We start from the raw sequence: 22199 nt of genomic DNA, 5'->3' as shown, positions 1-22199 counted from the left end.
ATATATATTTCCCTCTACGATTTGTTGCTTACTATCTGAACCCCAACAAATGTGGTGTGGTAACTATGGAGAATGGGTAGGGAGTGTTGTATGATGTGTCGCATGGCTCCTTTCGTGGCCATGCAGTCCAGGAATATGTTCCCTCATATGTGAGGCTTGGCCCAAGTGTGTGGGGAGTGGCTTTGAGCTTGGCAGCTGTTGGGTTGTGGAGGTTTTCAGCTGCTGGGGCTGGGTTCCTTGGGGCAGGGAAGGCTCTCACCCGCCCTCCCTTGGGGCACCCCAAGTGAAACAGCCTGGCATGGAGACTGGTGGCATGGCTATGGGGGCCTCATGTTATGCTCCTTTCCAGGAGAAGGAGAAGTAGCCGTGTGATCTGGAGGGTGGCCAATGACGAGATTATCTGGCACCGGTAGGTGGCTTACGGGTGTAATCCCTGGGTCACCAGAGACAGGGGGAAACAGACAGAGGATCTCTGCTCCCGGGTCCCACTGAGCCCAGAGTCCAAGGTCACAAAGTTCCGCATTACCTGGGTTCTCCGGGACTTCACTTATGCATGAGGCTTGGCCCGAGCATGAGGCAGAGATTGAGTGAATGTGGTATTTTTTTTTTTTTGATTTACATTTTTATAGACAGTGACCGTTCTAGTAACTGGCCTTTTCTTCTCTGTAGAGGTCAGAGGAGCAATGTGGGGATTCTGATGGTTGCTGAGCATGTCTCGTGTGATTATGCGTTCTGCAACTGGAGAACCGACACAGGGCATTCAGTGACCCATCTCTAAAGTAAGTAAAGTAAAGGTCCTCCCGTTGATCATCGATTTGCTCGAGCGGGCCCAGTAACGTCTCCATTGGAGACTTTGTTGTTACTGTGTTTGGCATATCAAATACGTCACGGGGAGCTTGCCAGGCTCTGCTGTGCGGGCGAGATACTCTCGGTAGCTTGCCGGGCTTTCCAAGAGGGGCGGAGGAATTGAACTCGGGTCGGCCATGTTGGCTGCATGCAAGGCAAACGCCCTACTGCTGTGCTGTCGCTCCAGCCCTTAATTCTCCAAAGTGCTATGCTAAAAGGTAAGAGGAAATGACGTGGGTTTTCAAGAATTACTGTCAGGTTAGAGCCATTGCCTACCAACCCCCACAAAGTTTGACTGTTTACTTTGCCCCAGTACACAATCACCCTGATAAAATTGCCACAAGACTGTTTGGGAGAAGCCTGGGAAAAAAGATAAACAATAATAAAACATTATTGGCCATGCTGCCTGGTCCTCTCAAAAATGACCCAGCCCCCGGCCCCTTTTATTCAGAATCCTGGGTTGTAAACTGGTTCAAGTCTGAGAATTGACTGATGTCCCGTGACTTTGTTTTGGTGATGTAAGGTAGGAATTCTGTTCATCAGACAGATAATTTTTTTCCCCTCACATAGACCAAGTATGAATTCAGTGGATCATCCCTCTACTTTCATATCTCTGGTCAACTAATGAACACCAGATGGCTCTCAGACAGCTTCCACTGTCCATTACAATAACTACACCCATATAGTTCACATTTTCCCTTACTATTTCCATTTATCTATTTTTGGTTTGGGGCCACACGTAGCGGTGCTTAGGGTAAATTTGGTTCTGCACTCAGTAATCACTTCTGGTGGTGCTGAGAGGACCATGTGAAATGCCAGGGATCAAACCCTGGTTGGCTATGTGCAAGGCAAGCGTCTTATCTGCTGTACTATTTTGCTGGCCCTATTTCCACTATTTATTCTTGTAGAAATTATCCAAACTATACTCAGCTTTCTGATTTATCATATGAGTACAGAATTTCCGTAACAAGTACAAATTGAATTCATTCCTTCAAGTCTGTGGAGAACTATGAATCATCACTGGTATGCTAAGAATACCACAAACACTGTCATATGATCAATTCAGTTCTTTATTAGAGAACCAAACTTTTTTCCGTTGTTGTTTTGGCTTCTCTTGGGGACCTCTCCTGGCTTGGTATTCAGGGGACCACACAATGCCAGATATCAGACTAAGAGTCACCTGCAAGCCAAATACTCTACCATTGAGCCACATGTCCAGCCCCTTTTTTGAATCTGAAATTAGAACTAGGAAGAAAACTCCTGGCTTGACCTTGCAAATAAGGACCACAGATTCACGCATATAATCACACACATAATTCTACCCTTCCTATCAGAGGGAAAAATTATATTGCATCTTTTTTGGAGGGGGTAGTGTGGGGACATACCCAGTGTGCTCAGGGTTTACTTCTGCCGTTCAGCTCAGGGATCATTCCTGGTGATGCTCAGGGGGCCATATGGGATGCCAGGGCTGGAACTTGGGTTGGCGTCATATAAGGCAAGAACCCTACCCCTGTATACAGCAGCGTTGGCACTGCTGTTGCTTTTAATTCTCACAGGTGAGGTGACATTTCACTGTTCCCTTAATTTGTATTTTCATGGGGATAAGCAGTTTTTCAGATGCCTAGGCTAGAAGTTTCCACATTTATTTGGTCAACTGTCCCCTTCTCAGAAAATAAGTCGGGGCATGTACCCTGGGGAAATCTACCTACTTTAAGGAAATAAAAAGAAAGCTTCCAACTAAAAGCTTTCACATGGAGGTTCCAGGTAGTAGTGAATTTGGGGGTATTCAACCCACTAAAACTTCACACCCTTAGTACACATAAGATATACTCTTTTGGGGCTGGAGCGATAGTACAGCGGGTACTATTTGCTTACATTTGCCTTGCACGTGGGCGACCCAGGTTCGATTCCAACATCCCATAAGGTCCCTCGAGTACTGCCAGGAGTAATTCCTGAGTGCATGAGCCAGGGGTAACCCCTGTGCAACGCTGGGTGTGACCCATTTCGGGGCAGGTGTAAATAAGTTTTTCAAATAAAGGTACTGCTATCACGTGTACTTTTTCACCTCCAAATGCAAATATTCTTTCCATACAGTTTCTCTTTTGGTGTCCACAACTACTCTTTTTCTGCTGCTTCTGCATTCTCGCCCTTTCCCAAGCCTTCCTCGGACTGCAATGTGACAAAGTCGTCTCCTCATGATTTTTCTGCAAGAATCCAGCAAAGGTTCCCCCGTTCACTGAGAAGGTTTTCTAGGATCTAATCTCTAGCAGCCTTCTTCGTCTCACCTGTCAACAAAACCCCCTGCTCCCTATTCTGCCCTGGAAGTACTTGCAGGTTTCAGACTTGCCGAGCCAGCTGCCCTTCTTGCCTGGGTAATGCCCCCTTGCACACAAGACTACTGGTCCTCCAGAGCGGCTCCTTTAGTGCCCCCTTGCACCCCAAACTATACTGAGTACAGAATTTCCATCACATCCCATGGAAAGTTCAAATTGAACCCGTTACTTCCAAGTCTGGGGGGAACTCCTGAATCCCCCCTGGCGTGCTACGAATACCTCAGATTGCCACGTGATCCTTCCTGAGTACCGCAGAAATGACGCCTGGGCTGGGGACCAGGTCTCGGAGTCCCTTAGGGGTCCCCTTGCACCCAAGACTCCTGGTCCTCCGGAGCGGCTCCCCGGAGCGCCTCCCCAGAAGTGACGCCTCTCCCGCGGCGTCGCCCTCGGGCGCGCCTTCCCTCGGCTCCGGCCTGGCTCGCCGACCGGCTCCCCTTCCCTCAGCGCATTCCGTGCCGGAAGGCGCCCGCGCGGCCCCGCCTGACCCACTGTCCCGCTGACCCAGTTCGCGAAGCTCCCCGCCCTCTCCCCGCCAGGGCAGGGACGTCGCGGGCCGGGCGGCGGGGGGTGACGTCAGCGCACGCGGGGTGGACGTCCGTCTCGGAGCTCCGGCCGAGGAAACCCCGCCGACGTAGGCCGGCGTGACGTTTGGCGGCGCGGCGCCCAAACCGCGGCCCCGGCGTCCCCTCAGCCGTCCGGGCGCGCGCGGGGAACCCTGGGCCGAGCGAGCCGCCCCTCGCCCGCCACGAGCGCGCGCGCAGGCGCAGTGAGCGCGCCGCCCCCCGGCGCCTGCGAAATCCGGGCTCGCGCCGGCGCAGACGGCCCGGGCCACGCCCCTCCTCGGGCGGGGGTCAAAGGCCGCGGGGCGGGCGGCGGTGACGCGCGCGGAAGCCCCCGCGCAGCCTCGGAAGCCGCCGGTCAGCGGACGGCGGCGGCCACGGCCGGGCGCCCCAGCGGGAGCGGCCGAGGCGGCCCATGAGTCGGGACGACATGCCGCAGCCCGGAGCGTGGCGGGGCGCCGAGGCGGAGGCCGCGGCTCCGGGCCCCGAGGGCGCCGTGCTGGGCCCGCCGGAGCAGTGAGTGGCCGCGGCGGGCGGCGGGGCGCGGGGTGGGGGTCGGGGGCCCCGGGCGCCTCGGCCTTCGCCCTGCCCCGGGGACTTCCCGGGCCGGGCCGGGCCGGGCGTGTGCGGGTGGGGACGCGGGGGCGGAAGCGCCGCCCGTTCCCAGGGCGGCACGGAAGAGCGACTCTGGGTCCACGGCTCGGCCGTCGGGGGCGCGGGGCCGAGGGTCGCTCCCGGGGCGGGGCGCCGCCGTTCCTTTGCGCGCTCCCCGCCTCTCTCCCCGGACCCCCGGTACGGGAGAGACCCCCGGGGAGCCGCCGTGGGTGTGACGTGGCCGGGATTTGCTGCGGTGGTCCTTGCTTTCTGTGAGAAAACGCCAGTGTAGAGCCGCTGAGGCGGGAGACGGGGAGGGAGGGAGGGGGGGATGTCAACCCCCTGTGTGGAGTGTATGAGGTGATGGGCCCCGTGTCTGTGTGTGTGAGGTGATGTGGCCCGTGGGTGAGGTGAGGTGGCCCGTGTCTGTGTGTGTGAGCTGATTGGCCCGTGTCTGTGTGTATGAGATGAGGTGATGTGGCCCGTGTAGTGTGTGTGTAAGATGATGTAGCCCGTGTACTGTGTGTGAGGTGATGTGGCCCGAGGCTCTGTGTATTTGGTAAGGTGGTGTGGTCTGTGCCTATGTGTGTGAGGTGATGTGACCTGTGTGGTTGTGTGTATGAGGTGAGGTAACCCGTGGCTCTACGAATGTGTATTTGCTGATGTGGCCCCTGGCTGTGTGTATGTGCATGAGCTGATGTGGCCCCTGGCTGTGTGTATGTGCATGAGCTGATGTGGCCTCTGGCTGTGTATATGTGTGTGAGCTGATGTGGCCCCTGGCTGCAGATTGTCACTGGGGTTAGAGCCCCACCTCACAGTCTCTGTTTGGTAAGGGGTCTTTAACCTCACTCCTCAACAGCTCAGGCTGGTTCTTTTTGGGGGGGAAGGAAGTGTTTGGGCCACCCCCAGTGTTTTCAGGGGCTGTTTCCAGAGGGAGCACCTCCCACCACAGGTGTTGGGGGTCCAGTGGTGCCACAGATCTGTTTGAGATGTACACCATGTACCATGTGCTCTTTGGCAAGGAGCTATCCCCCTGTACTCTTTGTCCCCCCCTCCCCCACCTGTTCTTAACTGCTGCTCTGGGTTTATCTCCCCAGTAGAGCCCCTCTTAAAGGCCACAGTCCTCAGGTGCTGCATCTCAGCCTCTCCCCTGTGCAGTGTCATTTCCACCACCCACCCCCTCACCCCTGCAGAAACTTTGAACTGCATTCCCAAAAGTCCATGGTGGTACTGGGCACATTTTTCTAGCAGAATGGGGTTCCCAGAGTCTGGACACCCAGGGATGTAGAGATTTCCAGCTGGAAGCAGTCCAGAAAAACCAGCCACTTTTGCATTTCACATGGAGGAAATGGAGCTGTTGGCTTGCTAAGTGCATCTTGTTGGGGCATATGGAGTGTGGGTCCAGGACTGAGTTCCCTGATATCTGGGGTGGGCACCTCTGTCTCTTCTGCTTCCCAGCAAACCAGGTGTAGGGACATGTTTTATATTGACAGTGCGCTTGGATTGTTTTTATTCTGGAATAGATTTTCTAGTTTAAACTTCAGTAGCTTTTTTGTTTTCTTCTTTTATCGGCTCTCACAATCTCATTCTCCTCTAACTCAGAAGATCTTGAACAGTGGGTAACAAGAGAAAATAACTTGAAGAGAATTTCTGAACTTCACTGCTTATGTTTTGGACTTTCTTGCCTGTGTTATGGGCAGAGGACTATTTCTCTCTTCTGCCAGGTTTTAAGGGAGAGAAACAACTGCATTATAACATCATTTGCTACCTAGTTTTGTAATATAATGTTTGCATGTCAGTTCTTATGTGACGGTATATGCAGTTTCATTGGGTGTCAGTTTAAATCAAGGATGTAATGCCTGAGTTAAGATGTGAAATAGTTCTTACACAGTGTTTTTCTGTCATTGGGCTAAGGTGCTGCTTCTCATCAGAGAGTTGAGTTCTGTCCTACCCAGGATTGAGCAGAAAGATTTGCACCTGAACTATAAAGCATCACAAAGCTGAGATATTTTTGAGGTAACTTTAATATATTCAGTGGCAGTAATTATGAGCATGCATCTTTATCTGGCTTTTGCAGTCATTATACATTTGGACCGAGACTCTGCAGGTTTGATGTTCCTTCAGGGTATGATGGTTCATTTCCCGAGCAGGGCTGGAGGGTCCCCTGATACCTTTTGACTGAGCTCAGAGCATTTCATTGGGAGAGGAGAAGATAATGGGTAAGGAGACCTTCAGACTGCAAGCTCTTGTGAACATATCCTAACCTCCCTCCACTCCTTCCTTTTCCCCATCTTACCTCATCGTCTTTTGAAGGCTGTGACTGATGGGTAATCCTTGGACAAGCCCCAAGTATCGTCACAAGATGAATTAGGGATCCCATTTGAAGGAGGCTTAGGTCAAAGATTTTGTTGATTTTTGCTTTCTGCTCCAATCAGCAGATTTCTGGGTGCTCTCCCGCTTAGCCCTACATTGGACCCTGTGTGAATTGAGGTGGCCTATGGCTGTGGGTCACAGTTGAGGGTTAGAGCACCACCTCAGTCATGCTTATCTCAGCATGCATTGACAGTCATACATGTCCGCTTCTCACCCTTAGCTAAGCTAGATCCGGCTGTAGTCCTTGAGGGCCAAGATGGTGACCAGCCCAGACATGCTTTGGCAGTTGAGAACTGAGAACATCCCGTGACCTTTCATGTCTACCTGATGGGGCACAGGACTTGAAGTAGGAGTCCACAAGCTGTGCATGTGGGAGGTGATATATCTCTGAACATCTCGGAAATTGAAGGGTTTTTTAGTTTCCGATGAAAGCTGTGGGTTCTCCAAAAGGAAGTGGATGACAAGTGATATAGAATTTGAAGTAAATGTTCTTGGAGACCCCAGAGATAGCTCAGCAGGCGAGAGTGCATTCGTTGCATGCAGGAGTCGCAAGTTTGATCCTCAGCACTTTGTGGTTCCCCAAGCACCATCAGGGCCCTGGAGAATACCACTTGGTGTGGCCCCCAAACCACAAAAGCCCCACTCTCTTGAGACTGATTTCCTGCCCTCCTCCATGGTATTGTGGGGGTGAGGAATAAGGCTTGTCTGATGATGGGGACCTTTCATTTGGGTCTGGAGCTGGGCTCTCTAGAGAAGCAAACCTTTGTATCGAGGGTGGCTGGGATGTCCCCAGTTATCTCTAGAAGTCCTGTGGAGTGCATGAGCCAATCCGGAAAGTCCACTTGCAGGAGGGAGTTGGAATTTTGGCCGGGCTGCCGGTACTTTCCTGCATTTGGTGTGTTTTCGTTTGTCTCTATAAAATTGGAATGGTGGAGGAAGGTTGAGTGGTCTTTGCTTTTCTAGTCTGTAACTGGGTGGAGAGGCCAGTGGGGTCACATTGGTTGACATTGTCTCGCCAACATCCCCTCAGTTCAGGCTGAGTTAAGTGGGAGTTAAGCTGAGAGTTGCAGTGCTCAGGTCCGTAAAGCTGAACCAGTTTGTTCTGTTTAGCTCTTTAGTGAATCAGTGGGAACTTGACGCAAAGGTTCACAATGGTGAGTGACATCTTTGCAAAGATATTAGAATTGACCTGTTCATAGTGTATGTTTACTTGAAGCAAAATTGAAAAAAAATTGAGTTCACAAATGTCTTCTTTACTACTCTTTGGATTTAGCAAACAGCTTTTGTTCTTGGGAAGTGTATGTGTGCATATACATACATACATACACACATGGGTATATGTGTATGGATATATGGGTGCAGGCCTGTCTGATTGTGTGTGTGTGTGTGTGTGTAGGTAGGTAATCCTAAGGGAATATATGTAGTACAGTTTTAAAAAAAGTTTTCCAAAATTTAATTATTGCACAAGTCTTTGAAAAAAGCAAGAGGGAAAGCTTAGTGTATATAACTTTTTCAAGCTCTATAGTATCATAATAACAAATTTTGTTTTTAGCTTAAGAGAACATGGGGTCGGTAGGGGGAGAGGTAGTACAGGGATAAAGCTCTTGACTTGCATGCAGCCAACCCACGTTGGATCCTTGGCACCCCATATGGTCCCCTGAACATTGCCAGGAGTGATCCCAGAGTGCAGAGCCAGAAGTAATCCCTGAGCACAGATAGATGTGAGAGAGAAGTGGGGGTGGGGGTGGGGGAGGGAGGAGAGAGGGGAGGAGGAAAGGTAGGAGGGAGGGGAGAGGAAAGAGAGGTACAGAGCTGTTACCCAGTTATATATATATTTTTTTTAATTTATTTATTGAATCACTGTGGGAAAGGTTACAAAGCTTTCAGGTTTATGTCTCAGTCATGCAAATATCAAACACATTTCCCTTTACCAATACTTATTTTTTCCCATGAAGAACCCCAATAAAACCCCACCCCCCTACCCAGTTATATTTTTATCTTAACATGTACCATCCTGTTTTCCGGTCTTTCCACATCATTCCATTACCAAACATTTAAATCAAGCCACAGCTATTTCATATTCCTGACTTCATCAAAAATTTAATTTTCTAATTAAATTCACGATCACGACCATTCTGTTGTTTGTCGATTCCCTTGAGCAGGCCCCAGTAACGTCTCCTCGTCCTAGCTCTGAGATTTTTTTAAATGTTCCATATTCAAGGCTCAGGGTTGGGAGAATGAGACTCGTCATTGTTATTGGTATTTGGCATATTGGGGTACACCACGGGGAGTTTGCCAGACTCTGCCGTGTGGGCAGGTTACATTCGGTAGCCTGCCAGTTTGTCCAAAGCAAGGATGAGATAATAAGATGTCTCGAAGCTGCGAATGCGGCCGCACGCTTCCGGTATCTGGGTTTCATAGTCTCTGGGTCTTGGTCGTTGACGGGATTGCATGGCGCTAGGGGGCCAGTTGGTGGGTGTCACCGCTGCCTACTGGTAGGTGGAGGATCTGGGTGGAGGATGCTCAGCCCCGATCCGAGCAGGCTTGGAGATCTCAGCCCTGGGACCCGCATGCCTTTGTTCCTCTGCCGGTACCTTCATGTATGTGGAGAGTGATCTCAGCATAGTGGTGGCTGGTTCTGGAGGTCTTCGGCTGCCGGAGCCCTGGTTGGGTTGGGGAGGGAAACTCAACTCGCTCCCCTCCAAGAGGCCCCGGTGAGGACAGCCAGGTGCGGGGGCAGGAGACTCTGTGCTGTTCTCATACCTCCTTCCCTCCTTAATCCCCTTTCACTTGATTGTTCTTATATTTGACTGGTGTCTCCCAAAGTAGGTGCTCCTGCCCCTCCACTCACCCCCAGGAGCACTGGAACCATATGCGTGGTATCTCTGTTTGCAATTTAGGGACCCTTTCTGGGTTTTTGTTTGTTTGTTTTTGTTTAAAGAAGGTAGATTTCCAGGTGGTGCATTGAGTTTTTTTTTTCTTTAATCTGAAAAGGGGGAGCTGTAGATGAAGTAAGTTTGGGAGCTTCCTGAATAAATAGTGGATAAGTAGTTCATTTTAGTCATTAATCTTTTTTTCTGACCAACTTGATTGTGCTTGGTTGCTTAAACTTGAAACATAGTCCCATCTCCAAGGAGGTAGAGCTTTTGGACAGTTTTATGGTGGCAAGTGGTAAAGACTATATTACAGTTGCCTTGGTCACCTTGGAAACTTAGCAGATGTCCTTGGTATGTGTCCTTGTGTTCATGGAAATTGGCAGACACTGGTGCACAGGATCTGAATGAAATCAAGTTCTGGATAAAGTAATTTAAATGTTCATTGAACTTGTGATCCATTAATTTTTGTACTTTTGTGTGTCTTGGAATCTGCATTTAGTTCTATCTATTGATGTCATTCTGTTTCTTTCCTGTACACTTTTGTGGGAATTTCTTTTCGCAATTATAGAAATGGTTGTTCAGAAATTCTCCTCTGGATACTGGTGTTTTGATTACACTTTGGTAGTTTGATAGATTGAAAAGGAAGTCAGAAGGGAGACAGTTGTACATGCAGTGTAGCTGTGGCATTTGCTTAGGGTATAATTTTTGTATGTTTGAGAGGTGGGCGAGGGCGATTTGGACCACCTAGAAGTACTTAGGAGCTACTCCTAGTTTTGTGCTTAGGGTTTATTCCCAGTGGTGCTCAGTGGCGCATGTGGTGTTGGGGATCCAACTCAGGTGAAGTACGTAATCCGCCTTGTGAGCTTTCTTTGGCTCTGGAGTACAATTTATAACTTTTGGGGCCATACCCAGTGGTGCTCAGGGTTTAATCCTGTCTCTGTGATCAGAAATCACTCTCGGCAGTGCTTGGGAGACCACCTGGGGTGGTGGGGATTGAACCTGTGTCAGATGCATGCAACGCAAGTGCCCTACCTGCTATACAGTTGCTCCAGCCCCTACTACGATTTTTAATGAATAGTTTCACGTATAGGCTGTTAGAACTAAAAAGTGAAAGAGGAACTACGAATCATACAGAAACTGGCCAGCTTTCTCATTTTGGAGATGAGAGAACTGAGGCTAAATTAAGGAAGTAACTTGCTGCAAAGCGTGCTTCTGATGTGCAAGTAAGAAAGTGCTTCACTTAAATAGCTGTTTTATAGGATCAGAATTTCTGTGTGATAAAGCTAGTTAGAGGTTGGAAGATGAAATCAGGGAAAGAGGAACTCACCCATTTAGTCACTTTGTATTTTTAGGTATTTCATGTATAGTCCCAGTGACTCTGGTTCCTGTTTGTTTTTAACTGGCACGGGTTCCCTGGCTGACATCACACCTTTTAGTTGAAATTTCACTGAGCACATGGAAAGTACCTTTTCCTTAATAATGTCCTTTCACCCCCATAACATTAAAAAAAGTCAGTGCACACCCTTATCTCCACCTACATTTAGAGCACTGATTTCAGAGTGAGTGATACCGCTCCCAGAGGGTACTGCACCTATGGAGGGAAGGGGTGTTAGTAGCCTCTGGTGCTGTTAGAAAGGGGGGCACTTTTTGTTTACTTGAAAACAGTAGCGTTTTAGACGGGTGCTGTGTGATCCTCTCCCTCCCCACCGAAAAGAGTTGGGCAAGTAAGTTTGGGAACCTCAGATTGGAGAGAGAAAAAGGGGATAAGGATCAATATTGGGAAAGTTATTTATATTACATCAATGGGAGGGCTGGAGCGATAGCACAGCGGGTAGGGTGTTTGCCTTGCACGCAGCCAACATGGCCGACCCGAGTTCGATTCCTCCGCCCCTCTCAGAGAGCCCGGCAAGCTACCGAGAGTATTCGATATGCCAGACACAGTAACAACAAAGTCTCCAATGGAGACGTTACTGGGCCCGCTCGAGCAAATCGACGATCAACGGGAGGGCCTTTACCTTTACCTTTACCCTACATCAATGGGAATTGATTAGAAAAGCTGGCTTTTTTGGTGCTAAACTATTCATGTGTCTGTTTTCATACTTTTTGAGATGCGGTTTCTTCCCACCCTTTCTGCTGGTGATTAACTTTAGGGGCTGAGAGGTGTAGTCATTTCATGTATTGGCTTGGGGATTGATCCAGGGATACTCCTGGCTGTGCTCAGGGGACTGTAGGTTGCCAAGGGATGGAAGGTGGTCATGCTTCAGCCCACTGTGCCATCTCTCTGGTCCCAGGTTCAGTTACTTCAGTTCCATGCTCCCACACAACAGAAGACGAGCTAGAATGTGGGGCGGTTAAACCTTTACAGTCTGACTCACAGGTCTGCAGCACAAACTCCGACTTGTACCCCTGGCTTGTCCACATATTCCACGAACCTTCTTAATGCTGCCTTCTGGCGTTCATTGTGCCAGGATCCTCTCATCTTTTTCTTTCCACGTTGGGTGCCATATCTTTATTTTTGCTCCTGTTGCTATTGAGGCACCGTGATTTTCTTTTCTTTTCTTTCTTCTTTTTTTTTTTTTAGTTGGGAAGCTTTATCTTTTATAGGCACCGTGATTTTCATGCTGTTAATGCTAGTTTCATGCATCCATTATTCCAGAGGTCACCCCTCCTGTCCCCCAGTGTCCCACAGATGGAGACTGCCTCTACCCTCTTCATTTCCTTCCCCCCAGATAAACTCAGTTCTATGACCCAGTCTGACAGTTCTGTTGCCTTTGGCCAGTTGTTACTCCCTTTTCTATGTATATTTTATTTTTCAGAGCTTTTTTTAATTCATTTTTTGATTCGGGAAATTAAAATTTTGTTTTTTTTTGGTTTAATTTCCAAAGGGTTAGGTTTAACCCCACCCCCACTGGTTTCTGTTTGTCATTTTCAAAGCATGGCAGTGTGAGAAGATAGTTGATACGACTTCTGTCTTCTTGCTTTTGTGGAGATGGGACCCAGTGTAGAGAATGTCCCATTGCACTGGAGAAGACAGTATACTTCCATTTTCAGCAACATACATGCTGTTGTGTTTCGTGTGTGTGTGTGTGTGTGTGTGTGTGTCTCCAGGGGTTGGAGTGGGACAGGGGTGCTGCCATAAGGAGAGAGTCCAGGCATTGAGGGTCTCATTACTCTCTATCCATTTATCTCAGGCCCTGTTTTCAGCTCAGGTCTCACTCATGGACTGTCTGAAGATACTTGGCACATGCAGTTCCTGAGACTTTCTTGACGTGACAGGTTTCCTGGTTTGCCTTCAGGTTCATGCCAGTCAGCATCAGGGGGTCCCTGACAGACTTCTGACACTTAACCACATCTTCCTCCATTGGTTTTGTGCTGCCAGGCATTGAACCTTAGAGCCGCACAGCTGCAGGTTCTGTGCTTTTCCAACGAACTCCAGTCCCGGTTCCTCTCTTTGGGCTCACTGGGCTATCCAGGTGTCTCCGTGATTTCCGCCACTGTCAGTGTCCAAAGGGAGGAACCTTTGAACCAGGCATCTCCTTCATCTTTGTTGAGCACCTTTCGGGGTTTTCTCTCATTCTAGTACTCAGTGGTTCTTGTTTGTTCAGTAACTGAGATTAGACACTCTTGAGGAGTTGCCTGTGCGAGTACCATGTCAGGAGTAGTAGAGACTCAGATATGTGAGGCAGTAAGGATATACTTGTGGCTGGGGGCCACGGGGTGCCCTGGGGACTCAGCTCTGACTTACAGTAGTTAATAATGTTCTATCCTGATGTTTTGTGTAGCTTTTGTAAAACTTGCTTATGACATACTAAAGTTGGTATTAGTCCTATGTCCATTTTTGGAACCTGCTAGAATCATGTCAGGGCTTGACTGGTAAGATATGTGCTGGAACACTTACGTACCTAGTTGAGGCATTAATGTAATGATGAAAATGGCCCCAGAGCCAGGTCGCAACTGGAGTGGCCTTAGAGATCTTACTTAAAGCAACGCAGTGGTGGAGCGATGGAAACTTGAGCATGTAAGGCGTCAGACCTGCGTTCTGTCAGACTGTCAGCTGTAATGTGAGCAAACTCACAAATGTAAGTGTTGTGTACTGTTTGTAAGCGGGTGTATATTATGTTGAGGATAATGTTCATGCAACGTCTTTTTGAAATGTCTGATTTGGTGTGATTTCAGGGAGGAGGACATGTATCGTGATGCGGATGAAATAGAAAAGGAGAAAGAATTACTAATACAGGAAAGGGGGTCATCAGGTATGTTTGGAACTGATTTTTAGCGCTCTTATTATTATGGAACATGCAGTTAAACCCACTTTTATAAAATGCTGAGATGCCCTTCCTGGCAGACATTCTGTACTCAGGATTTGAGGTAGAGCTGCTCATTGGGCTTGCTGAGGTAAGCTTGGGGAAGCCCCCTGTTGTCTGAAGCTTCCTGTTCTAGTCCAGCTCTTCTCCCTGCATTCTTGACGTTTCTATCACTGTTTGTACCTCTGAGCATGTGTTTCATCTCTTGGTGACCTCTCAGTTCTTGATTCCTTTTATTCTTTGGGACATTTCGATTTGGACTTGAAATGCAGTTTTCCTCTCCAGAGGAAGGAGGGCTCACTGAGAGGTTGGGTCCATCGTCTCTGCTCAGATGACCATGTGAGTTTGTTCTTGAAAGAATAAGGGCCCAAGGGAGGTGCAGCACTAATGCTTCTCTCTTGTTTCTGCTCAGTCCTGCCTGCCCTTTCTCTGCTTGGCTAGGAAAAGTGCCTCTTCCTTCCTCCAGCTAGCCTTGAGCAAGGCCAAGGGACACTGGAAATCACATTTCTCATGTTACTGGTGTAAAGTGTGTTCTGCGGGTTTGCTTTGAGGACTAGCTTCTGCTTACAAGAGTACTGTCTCATATGCAATTAGGAAACAGAAACGAAGTGGGATTTTTAAGATTGACCTCTGTCCTCACCAGGAGTTGGTGGAATTCCCGCCACAGAACCACAGGGGACGTTTCTCAGTGGTCCAGTCCAGGTGTAGTTGTGTTCCTGGACCCTTCTGTTTCAGCCTCAGTGGCTCTTAGAAGATTCCACACAGCCTTCTTAGGCTGCAGAGCCTTGAACCAGGTTCTGAAGAGAAGCACCCCAGTTGTCCTTAAGTCCCAAAGCAGGGCAGAGCTCTCCTGCTTTCTCCATTCCTCTGCTGGTTCTTTGTCTCTTTCTCCATTGCCTCCTCTTCCCCAGCGTAGCTTGAAGCAGGGGCCTTAACTTTTCAGTGGATTGTGTGCATTCCTGGATAGCAGCCCCTCTGGACTTGTGGCCTCTGGGTCTTGGTAGGAAGCCTCTTAGAAATTCCCTTGCTTCACTTTTTTTTCTTCATTAACTCAAGATCAAGTTGGTTTTGCTAATATTTTTGGGGATTTGATTGCATTGATTTAAGATGTCTATTGTAGTTGGAATTACTGCATTCGGTTGGGTCCTGGGTATGTCTCCTATTTGACTTTGGTGTTCTGCCATTTTCCTTGATGGTTTTTAAGTATGAATTCTTTTTGTTTTTGTTGACATTTTGTTTGAAGCATCTTTACTTTTTGTCTTTTTTGGGGTGTGGACACACCCAACATTGTGGGGTGCTTTGCTTATCCCTGTGTTTGGGGGTCACTCCTGGAGGTGCTGTCAGGGACTTAGGAACATAGGCCTTTTGCTGCAGAACATCTGTTCAGCTCATGAAGTGCTCTCTCCAGTATACCTTGGTTTCTACTTTCACCAAATCAGGAGAATTCTTGTCCACTGTCTTTTTGAAAATTTCCTATTTCGTGTTTTACTCTTTCTTGAAGTCAAATGAGTTTTTTGCTAGTCCTGTTTCAGTCGCCAGCGCTTCAGTTACACCTTGTCACATCTGTGTCCTGTCTTACTCTCTGCTCCCCACGGCCATCAACTTCAGTTTTTTTTTTTAAATTTCTATTTGGGAAGGTTTTATTTTCCCATTAGGTTTTCTAGTCTTTCTGATTATGTATTGCTCTTTGCTCTTAAATATTATTTCTTTCGTTTCTTTTTGTTTCTTCAGAGTTTGGATTGTACGCTCAGCTTATGCTCTGGTAGAGTTTGTGGTTTTTCCTGGGCACCGAGGTTTCACCTACCTTGAAGCACTTATTATTGATAGTTTTTCCAGCTTGGTGCAGGGATTAGCCTGAATTCGCCCCCTGACACTCTGTTCTCAGGCAATTTCTCTCCTGCAGGCTAGTGCTCAGTGGGAGATAGAATTTCCATAGAATTCCTTGTCAGAGTTTTTGTTTCATCAATTTGAGGGCTCAGCAGACCATGCTCCTTGGGTAGGCTGCATTGCCATCTCATTATTTAGTCCAGTTTGGGGGGAGCTTGCTGTTGACTTACTGTCTCAGTGATCTGGCTTGATATCACACATGGTTCTCAAGATAGTCTCCGGATCTCGAAGACTGTGTTAGAGAGCCTGGCCCCCTGCTGAGAGAACTTTCTGTTCTTGCCTTCACCCCCCTTCTGAGGAGGAGTCCAAGTTGCTAGAGGCGGGTAACTTTTAACTCTTTCCCCTTTAGATGGTCTAAACCTCATTTTTGTCGTCGTCTGGTGGGTCAGAGTGAGTCTTATTTCAGCCTCTGGTACAGCTTTCTCACCACTGGTTTTCCGCTTTCCTTTTGACCATTGCTTTACCTCTTTCTGTCCTCCCCTTTCTTTCTTGTGTGTTGCCCTTGCCAGTCCCATTCTGTCCCTTCCCTTCCCATTAGTTGAGTCCTCAGCAGAGAGCGTCAGTGTAAGAGAGCCACTGAGAGACCCTGTGACACAGCTCCTGGCACTGCGAGGGGCAGGCCTATGGGGGCTGCCAGAGCCTCTTCCTGAACAACTGCTGTGGGAGGGGACTGGGAGTCTTTTCGAGGGTAGCAGCTGTCCCTCGCAGATAGCCTGGTAGCCCAGGCAAGTTCCCTGTTGCCTCCCTCCATCCTAAGCCTATGGCCTGCTGGCCTCACAGCACTAACTCTTCTGCTGATGACGTGTGCGGGAAGGGCTGGAATGGGGACTGTGATGAGGGGCAGGAAGCTGACTGGCTCCTCTGAGGCACTTCCTGAGCTGCAGGTAGACTCTGTTCTGAGCCCTGTCTGGTGGCAGAGTGTGGTCCAGTGACTGTCCCGATTCTGTGTTCTGTGTGCGTGCAGTGAGTGGTAAGTATCGAGGGCAGCGATCAGATGGCTAACTCTTCCTTACTGAAGGGACACTCAGGACATGTTTGGTGAGTTGGGACATGAGGGCTCTTGGTTTTAGGATTTGATGTGTACCATTGTTCCTTGTGGTCTCGGTGTATCAGCAGTTTGATTCACTTTAAGCCAATCCTAACGATCAGACAATAGATCTCTGTGATCTTTATGAACGCTTTTAGATAAAAGTCTAATTGAAAGGGTTCACAATGGGGTTTGAGAAAAATGAAGGAAATTCAGAGCGTTTGCATTTAAACATTTAAATTTACCCAGACACCTGGCTGGGATTTCATGGCTGTTCCTCTGTGCCCCTTGCTCAGTCTTGCCAGCAGCCTGCCTGCCATGGCAGAGTCGCCTTTACCTTCTGCACTCTCTCAGACCCTCTCAGGACAGAACCTGCCTCTTCCTCACTTCTTTGTCCTTGGTGCCTACTTTGTGCTTAGCACATATTAGATTCTCAGTAAATATCAGTTGAGCGGAATATAACATTTAAAACTTTGTGTACAACTTCCTCAGAAGTAAATATGTTGTAAGACACTTCTGTGTCTGTATCTTAATTGCTTTGCTAACTTCTTCAAAATGTAAAACCATGAAGATAGGCAGAAGGTTTACTTCACACATACACGTAAATGTGGGTGCGTGTAATGCTTATACCACAGAATCAAACCCCAAACCTCAGGTTAAACAAAGGAAATCTCAAGACATTTTTTCCCTTTTTTCGTTGTGTTATTTGATCGTAAGTTATATGTTTCATTTGAGGAAGTGTTGGCCAGGACAGGTTTGTAGTTCCTGCTCATTGAGCACTCTCAGTTTCTGGCTCGTTATCAGAACTTCACAGCCCTTTGGAATCAGGGGACAGCAGACATGCTTGCGGCTGCAGAGATACTCTCTCTCACAGTGCCAACTGTGGATTACGCACTGGTGGGTGCATGTTCTCCCAGCCCTGCTCTTCCATCTTTCCTTTGGTTAGAATTCTATCCAGGGATACCCAGGTCTGTGCAGTCCAGATGTTGAGGACAGATTCCGAGGAAAACAACACCCCTGGTCCAGAGAGCTCTGCTCAACTCAGTGTCCTCCTGATAGGTGCCAGAAGGAGACAGGAAAGCCTGGAAGGTGAATGGAGTGACTGTGTGAGTGTGTGTGTGTGTGTGTGTGTGTGTGTGTGTGTGTGTGTGTGTGTGTGATGCCGGAACAGAGGCATGTTGGGGTGGCATTTAGCAGACACTTGCTTAGAGTGAGGGCACCATACCACCTACCCAGGAAAGACCAGGGAAAGAGGAGTGTGGGAGGGAGCAGTCAGGTGGGTCCAGGGGACCTGGCTGGAACCTTATGTAGGTGATAAGGCTAAGAAAGGCATCCTGAAATGGGGGACACCCCTGTCCTCTTCGAGCTGGGAGGGAGGGACTTTGTCTGACCTAGGTGTTAAGTACATCCCACTGGCTGCCGAATAGAGAATGTTGGCAGGGTGTGGTGATAAGGGTGACCCAGTGGGGGACCACTGTGTTGATCTGGATCTAGTGGTAGGCAGGGATGGGATTCTGGAATCTTGGGAAGGTGGAGGCAGGGAGGAAGTGAGAGAGAAAGTAACTCCAAATAGAGCAGTACCTTGATTCTGATTTTACAGTTCATTATTTCTTCCTCCCTCTTTTTTTTTTTATCTTAGATCTCAGGTTGAGTATCGCTCCTGAAATGGATATCATGGACTACTGCAAAAAAGAATGGAGGGGAAATACAGATAAAGCAACATGTATGAAAAAGGTAGGTCATTTGGACGCACACATTCCCTATCTTTGTAGTAGTCTGTCATAACAGACACATCCTTTTATATTTTTAGATGGTTAGGACCATGTAAATGTTGGTGCTCTTATTTTTAGATAAGGAAACAGGCTCCACAGTCAGGGTTTCTAGTCACAGGATTCTTGCAGAATCAGTGTCAGGTTTTTTCTTTTTCCCTTTCTTCTTCTCTTTTTCTTTTTGGGTCGTACCCAGCGATGCTCAGGGGTTACTCCTGGCTCTGCACTCAGGAATTACTCCTGACAGTGCTTGAGGGATCATATGGGTCGCTGGGGACGAACCCTGGTTGGCCACGTGCCCATCAAACGCCCTCCCTGCTGTACTATTACTCCGGCCCAGTCAGCTTTAGTTTCAGTCAAATCTGGTTACTGATCTGCAGAACCGCCATGACTTAGTGTGGTACAAGTCTCTGGGTGGAAGATACCATACCTGCTCTGCTCCCGTTAGGTTTGCTTTCATGCCCTCTAGTCTTGAGATAGAGACCTCCTATGTGGAGAGGTGTGGAACTGCCCATTTCATTGAGGCACTGCCACTTCTCCAGCTTGGCTCCCTGTGAGTCTGGACTGGAGTAGACTGTGTCTCAGGGACTTGGTGAACTTCCCCATGATCTACCAGGGACCCACAGGCCTTGCTGGAAGTCAGGGACATTTAGAATGACTGGAACCATGTGCTGAAATGCGTCACAGCCCTCTCGCCTCTTGCAGTCTTCAGCTCGATGACACACCAGGTGGCCTGAGAGCCAGCTCTTTAAATTGTTTTACACATCTTCCCCAGAAATACTGAGATCAACCTAACAATTTTATTTATGACTTCAGTCGTTGTCTTTTTAAAAGGGTTTGTTCTAACATTTGGCACCTTAAAAGCTATAGTTGGGAGATGTCTGTTAAATTATTCAGATATCCCATGTTTCGGGGGCTGGAGCGATAGCATAGCGGGTAGGGCGTTCGCCTTACAAGCGGCCAACATGGCCGACCCAAGTTCAATTCCTCCGCCCCTCTCGGAGAGCCCGGCAAGCTACCGAGAGTATCTCGCCCGCACGGCTGAGCCTGGCAAGCTACCCGTGATGTATTCGATATGCCAAATACAGTAGCAACAAAGTCTCCAATGGAGACGTTACTGGGCCCGCTCGAGCAAATTGATGAACAACGGGAGGACCGTGACTGCCCATGTTTCGGAACTCATTGTTAAAATAATTTCTCTGTGACTTTAGTGTAAGAGAAAATTGTTCCTGCCTTTGGGCTCTTGTCAGTGGCCAAAAGATCCAGGATGCCTTGGATCCTTGTTCAGAACTCCAAATTTAATTAAAACTTCTTTTCTATAGTTTAGTTTTAGGTTGGGACTCTAGCTTATTTTATATAAAAATACAAGTTAAAAATGTCACATTGTAACAAATATACACAGACACATTGTTTAAATATGTCAGCTTTAACCAAAGGAATTTGATCCCAAGTAAGAAAGGTCTTGGAAAGAAGTGCTTATGATTGAATTAATCATATTATTATTCCTGGAGAAACCCGGGTCAACAGTTGGAAGAGTTCCACAAGGGTAGACACGTGCCTGCTTGAGAGACGTCCTTGCAGGTTACAGTGGGGTACCACTCAGTGAAAGTCCAGTGCTCAGCAGTTCCTCATTGAAAAGAGAACACCATCCTGACTAAAAATGATTGAGAGTGAGGGTCCTCTTCTTGGCCATAGGATGGGGCAAGCGTGTCTGTGTGGTAGCCCCTGGGGGAAGAGTGACACCTATGTCTGGCAGTGCTCTGAGCCTATGACTGAGGCACCCACAGACCAAGAGGACTGGCGACAGTCAGGAGGAGAGGTCGAGGCGTGGGTCCCAAGGATCCCTGTGTCTAAGCTGCGTCTGCCTGACAAGGCGGATCATCAATGGTCTCTGTTAGGCGCACATGTTGTGTGCATGACTAGATCTGAGGGACTGAGCCTGTCACCAGCATTTTCATTTCCTCGTTTCACTTCCAGGCTGAGCAAGAATGACACTTCAGTTCACTATTTATGAAAGTCGGACAGAATGACGCAGGCATCTAGCATGTAGACTTTTTAATTTTTTAGTTTTTGCTTTGGGGCCACACCCTGTGATGATCAGGGATTACTTATTCCTGCCTCTGCATTCAGGGATTACTCCTGGAGGTACTTGGGGACCATATGAATCTTAAGGATCGAACCCAGGTTGGCTGCATGCAAGGCAAATAAATGCCCTGCACACTGACAGACTTTTAAGTAGTTAAGATTTGGGGGAATCAAAAGTTATGCAGGTTTTGGGGCTGGAAAGGTTATTTCCTCAGATTACTTTTTCTTAATGTCTGGATTCAGGGCTTAAGGCATTCGGCTGGTCCTGGTTTGAATCTGGCACTGCAGTCCCCCGAGAGCTGCCTGAGGCAGCACCTGAGGAGTGCTGCATCCTCTTGTTCTCAGGAGCCTCTGAGAATTACTAAGGGTAGGGCGGGGCGGGGCGGGCTTTCTGAGCACACTGGGGAGATCCTGCATCCTCCAGAAAGTCAACGCAGTTTCAGCTTTTTGGGTGCCTAGTGCCCCTCATACCTGTTTCAGGGTCAGTAACTCCAGCTCCGAGGGGGATTCCTGCTTTAGCGATGCTTGCTATATTCCTGTCTGCTTATTGTTTTTTCCGTGGTGTTGATGTTTGCTTCCTTTGGGTAGACAGGAGTCCGAGTGCCTCTTCCCAAGGACTCAACCAGTTCTCTCTCCCTTCCTCCAGCCTTCATTTCCCCCATAGGAATAAAACGCGACACCAGCTGAAGACCAATCTGACTTCTTGGCTGCTTTCCCCCAGGGCTACGAGGAGGTGTCTCAAAAATTCACCTCCATCCGGCGAGTCCGAGGAGACAATTATTGTGCGCTGAGAGCCACACTCTTCCAAGCCATGAGCCATCCTTCGGACCCGCCCACGTGGCTGCAGGACCCGGAGCTCACGCTGGTACGCTGCCTCTGCAGGTTGGAGTCTGCGCTGTCCCCTGTTTCCGAGTGAGGTTGCCTCTCCTGTCTGCGGGGCGCCCCTGCTGCCCAGTGCCACATTGACACAGGGCCTTGTAGCTTGGGGAGGCCAGGTGACTTGTCCTAGTAAAGCAACCCAAACATCAGTACTAGGGCTAAAGAGATACTGTGGTGGGCCAGATGCTTGCCTTGCTCACAGCCAACCCGGGGTCTATCCCTGGCATCCCGTAGGGTCCCCTGAGCTCCACCAGGAATGATTACTGAGCAAAGAGCCAGGGTATGCTGAGCTCCACTGAGTGAGACTCAGCCTCCCCCCACCTTCCCCCTCCCCCTTCCAAAAAAAAAAAGTTAAAACTAGTCAAGACTTCCCAGAAGATAAAATAGTCAGATCTGAGCAGTTCTACTGAATTAGAGGGCTGGTACTTGGACTTGGTGAAAAGCACATTGGAACAGTCTGACTTCAGTGTTGGGGTTTATATTAAGTGGGCTGCGTTGTACTCTTTGAGAACTTGCCAGGGGGTTAGAATGTATATTTCTACTGATCCTGCCCATAACCAAGAAATTAGCCCCTCCTGCAGAGTGTTGGCAGGACTGGATGGCAACCCTGGAAGAGAAAGAGGTAAAGGCACCCTGAGAGGCTGAGGGAGGGCTCTGCCCCTCTGG

The 22199-nt window shown here is 48.6% G+C and overlaps 2 protein-coding genes across 4 annotated transcripts in view; one reads left to right on the top strand and one right to left on the bottom strand.

Moving 5' to 3' along the window:
* Positions 1–22199, bottom strand: part of ANKH (ANKH inorganic pyrophosphate transport regulator) — a 326406-nt gene that overhangs the window by 181230 nt on the left and 122977 nt on the right. The gene's annotated exons all lie outside the window — the stretch shown is intronic.
* Positions 4033–22199, top strand: part of OTULIN (OTU deubiquitinase with linear linkage specificity) — a 28340-nt gene continuing 10173 nt past the window's right edge. The window contains exons 1-5 of one of the 2 annotated variants that reach the window (XM_056109065.1): positions 4033–4255; positions 6248–6349; positions 13759–13835; positions 18440–18534; positions 21376–21519. In XM_056109065.1, coding sequence (XP_055965040.1) covers positions 13769–13835; positions 18440–18534; positions 21376–21519 — 306 coding nt within the window. In that variant the 5' untranslated portion in view covers positions 4033–4255; positions 6248–6349; positions 13759–13768. The remainder of the gene's footprint in view (positions 4256–6247; positions 6350–13758; positions 13836–18439; positions 18535–21375; positions 21520–22199) is intronic. The other variant, XM_056109064.1, reaches the window with a different exon arrangement.

The sequence above is a fragment of the Sorex fumeus genome, unplaced genomic scaffold (assembly GCF_029834395.1).
Source record: "Sorex fumeus unplaced genomic scaffold, SorFum_2.1 ptg000264l, whole genome shotgun sequence".
NCBI lineage: Eukaryota > Metazoa > Chordata > Mammalia > Eulipotyphla > Soricidae > Sorex > Sorex fumeus.
The sequence above is the reverse complement of the archived record's forward strand: the minus strand, read 5'-3'. Positions and strand labels throughout refer to the sequence as shown.